This window comes from Merops nubicus, unplaced genomic scaffold, assembly GCF_000691845.1.
Source record: "Merops nubicus isolate BGI_N331 unplaced genomic scaffold, ASM69184v1 scaffold28626, whole genome shotgun sequence".
NCBI classification, from domain to species: Eukaryota; Metazoa; Chordata; class Aves; order Coraciiformes; family Meropidae; genus Merops; species Merops nubicus.
Window position 1 is genome coordinate 1 of NW_008616023.1, and position 3,706 is coordinate 3,706.

At 46.1% G+C, this 3,706-nt stretch overlaps 1 protein-coding gene across 1 annotated transcript; it reads left to right on the top strand.

Moving 5' to 3' along the window:
• Nucleotides 1–703: 703 nt before the first annotated feature.
• On the top strand, nt 704–979 carry LOC103775281 (homeobox protein Hox-B6; the record flags this gene model as incomplete). The annotated part of the gene is made up of 1 exon (XM_008942728.1): nt 704–979. A coding segment is annotated over one exon (276 nt), but the record flags the coding sequence as incomplete, so codon positions are not given.
• Nucleotides 980–3,706: the final 2,727 nt, after the last annotated feature.

The window sequence follows — 3,706 nt, forward strand, 5'->3', positions numbered from 1 at the left end:
AAGAGGCCGGGGTTGGGGGGGGGAAGAAAAATAATCGAGGCTCACCACCCTCCTTCCCATGTTTAGATGCATTTGTTGCCTTTTAAGATCCAAATTGATGTCCATTAGCGCAGGGACATAAAGTGTTGTGTCCTCTTTAATGTAGAGTTTGGGCAGATCGATTCACTTCATTATTGCTTAAATGCTCAGATCTATTACAGTTGCCGGTAGGGTGGAAAATAGCGAGGGCGGGAGGGGGTGGGGGGTGAGGGGGTGCGAGAACACCTTGCGATTTTTCATCCCGGAATAAGATAGATCTTGCCCTGTCTCCCCAGCCCTGCCTGGCAAGTTCAGCATTAACCCTTCTCCCCGGCCGCCTTGCAACGCGGCCGCGGATCCTCCGCGGGGGCGGCCCGGCCAAGGAGTCTCCCTGAGCTCACAGAAGGGCTGCCCGCCTTGGGGGTTGATTTTGGGGTTGGCCAAAGCTTTTGGAGGGCAGGGGAGAGGGCACGCACCCCTCCGCACACGGCCGCGGTGCGGGGCGTAGCATCCCCGCGGGTTATCCGGCATCTCCGCGGCTCCACTAAACCTGGGGACCTTCCCTTCTTTTTCTTTCCTCTCTTCCCCCCGCCCCATTTTTTTTCCCCTTTTTTCCTCCCCCTATTTTTTCCCCTATGCTTCCATGTTTTTTTCCTATTTTTTTCCTATTTGTTTCCTATTTTTTTTTGCGGGTGTCACAGGTTCTTCCTTCGGGCCCAGCGGCCGCCGAGGCCGCCAGACCTACACCCGCTACCAGACCCTGGAGCTGGAGAAGGAATTTCACTTCAACCGCTACCTGACCCGGCGCCGGCGGATCGAGATCGCCCATTCCCTCTGCCTGACGGAGAGGCAGATCAAAATTTGGTTCCAGAACCGCAGGATGAAGTGGAAAAAAGAGAATAAATTGCTCAACTCCTCGCAACTGAGCGCGGAGGAGGAGGAGGAGAAAACGGCGGAGTGAAAGGAGTATTTAAAACACACACACATTAAAAAAAGAAAGAAAGAAAGAAAGAAAGAGGGAGTGAGTGAATGAGTGTGAGAGCCGAGAGGATGAGGGGGGTGTGGGCTGGATGAGAGGACAGGGAAAACCTGCACATTGGTGGGACAAGCGGCAACAGCTAGAAAGTTTGGGCCACCAATGCCATGGACTCGTGTTCCCAGTGATCTGTCGTGTCCACAAAAAAAAAAAAGAAAAAATATAAAAAATCAGGCTTCTAGTTATGTTTTTAAATTTTTTTTTTCCTTCCTAGACCTTCCCCCCCTCCCACTCCACCCCTTGAGATAAAATAATAATTAAAAAGAGTAAAGAGAGAGAGAAGGGGGAAAAGAAAAGGAAAGAGGAAGAAAAAAAAAAAAAAAGAAAAAAAAAAAAAGGACTCCTACCCGTGTTTCTACCCTTGGTGTCACTGTTAGTAATCTGCTAACTCTTGTATTTAATGGAAGTGCTGCAATATATGTCATTTGGGGTGTTTATTGTCTTAATTTTGTAAAAATGTTTAATGCACGGTTGACATAGGGTTGTTTTTATTTTCATTTTCCTTTTTTTTTTTTTTACTCCTTTGGTAAATTAATCAAACCCTGGGGTCTTTGTAATGAGTTTCTTTTGGGGGGGGCTTTGTTTTTGTTTTTGTTTTGTTTTGTTTTTTTTTAAAAAAAGGAAAATCTACTGAAAGAACGAGTACTACCTAGAAGGATGCGAAAGCAACAGCAGCAACAAAACAAAGTTATATTTTATTAATTTTTGTACGTGTTGTGTTTGAAGTTTGTCTTAGGTATGAACCTGGAATTCTCTAATAAAAAGAAATTCTTCGATCTCACGCACTCCCCCCCCTGTCATTATTATTACGATTATCTTTCCCTTTTCCAGGGGAACTTGCCATTTTTGAGGGTTGTAAACCAAGCCTTGCTGCTCCCTGTATGACAATGTCTTCTAATCTGCAAGGACAAGCAACTCCAAGCCCACGGAAGTTACAGTGGAGAGATAAATCTGGTTTTCCCTCTTTTTGTCTAATCTTAAATGGAAGACCTTTCACCAATAGTATTTCCTCGCTGACATTCTGCTTTAGTATCGCTCTTTTTTATTGTTACAGTACAAAGAGTTATGACGAAACGCTCTCCATATACATAATAAATCAAGGAAACGGGCAAAAATATGCTCTCATTTATCTACCAAAGATACCTAACATTTGCCTAGCATCTTTCAAACATCTGGCCCCTTACTTCATATCCCCAAATCAAAGTGAAGCGTATTGCAAAAAAAAAACAATAATCCAGATTTCAAGGGAATTTGCCTTGCAAAACGAGTAGCTCTTCAGCTCCAGGAATACAGCCTCCATTTAAGGGGCAAAAAAATAGGTGGAAAAGATCCGAACTAAGTCGAACGAGGTCTTTTTAAAGAGTAGATTTTTATTTTCACTTGAGAGCGTTTCCAATGGCTCCCTTGGAGGCTGACTGCTGGGGATGGGATGGGGAACGTCTCTGCTCCGCACCCAAGAGGAATCTCGTGCATGCAAATAGCAAACTTTGCCCTGGTTTTTTGGGAATTAAACGAAAAGGAAACGCTTTTTCTGCTGGGGATTTAGGACTGGAAGCAAGCGGCCAGCCCAGCCTCTTTCGGATACCGTTTTCTTCAGCTTCACGGGGGGAAAACGCGCTGAAACACTATCTCCTGCTTCCCATCCCCTTTTCCCCAGTACCCACCAGAAATACCTATGTATGAATGCATTCCCTCATGCCACAAGCTGCTTTAACGTCAGTCACTTTTAAAATCAATTCATGCAGAAGCTTCACAGCTGTAGGACATTTACTATTATTGCCACGCTTTTCATTGCCCGTAATTATTATAATTATATGTCACTTTCAATATGGCGCATAATTTCCAATGAGTTGCAGACAAGCATATGAAATTCCTAAACTGCCTCGGAAAAAAAAGAAAGAGAGAGAGAGAGAGAAAAAAGAGAAGAAGAAGAATTAAAAAAGAAAGTAACGCTTAACAAAGCAGAGCTCTTTCACAACGTTTTTACCAATTTCAGAGTGCTTTTGCTCCCCAGTGTTCCTCGCAGGTTAGCAAATGGAAAGGAAAAAACCCAACAGCGCAATGTTGTGTTCAAAGAGGACCGTGAAACGCTCAGGAACAAGAATATCCCAAAAGCGACGCTGTCATTCAGTTCCACCGGCTGGACTTTCCCTCTTTTTCCTGCATTTCCCCCTCTATTTCCCCCCTCTATTTTTTTCTTTAATTTTTCTCTCCCCCCCCCCAAGAATTAAGGTGCGACCGCATCGCTGGGAGCGTGGAAGAACCCTCGACTTTTCTGACGGGAACCACGCGAAATTCACCCACCCATCCCCCCAGCCCGCAGCAGCTTCTCCTTGTCGTGTGCGTGCGTGTTTGTGTGTGTCCCCCCCTCGGCACTCGAGACACGAGCAGAGACCTCCCGGCCTCCCAGCGCCCCATCCCTCGCCGCTTCTCCAACTTCCCCGGCTGCTTTTACAGACGAAGACATCCCGAATTTAATAAAGCGACGGAGCGAGAAGGACCCACGAAGGCTGAAGGGGGCTGAACCCCCTCTTCCCCCCCCCCTTTTTTTTGTCCCTTTTCTATCCCCCCCCCTTTCAGCGCTGATTTTAAGGAAGAAAAAGAGAAATCCACCAGCACGGGCTGAGCTTGGGGAAGGGGGATGCGGCGCTG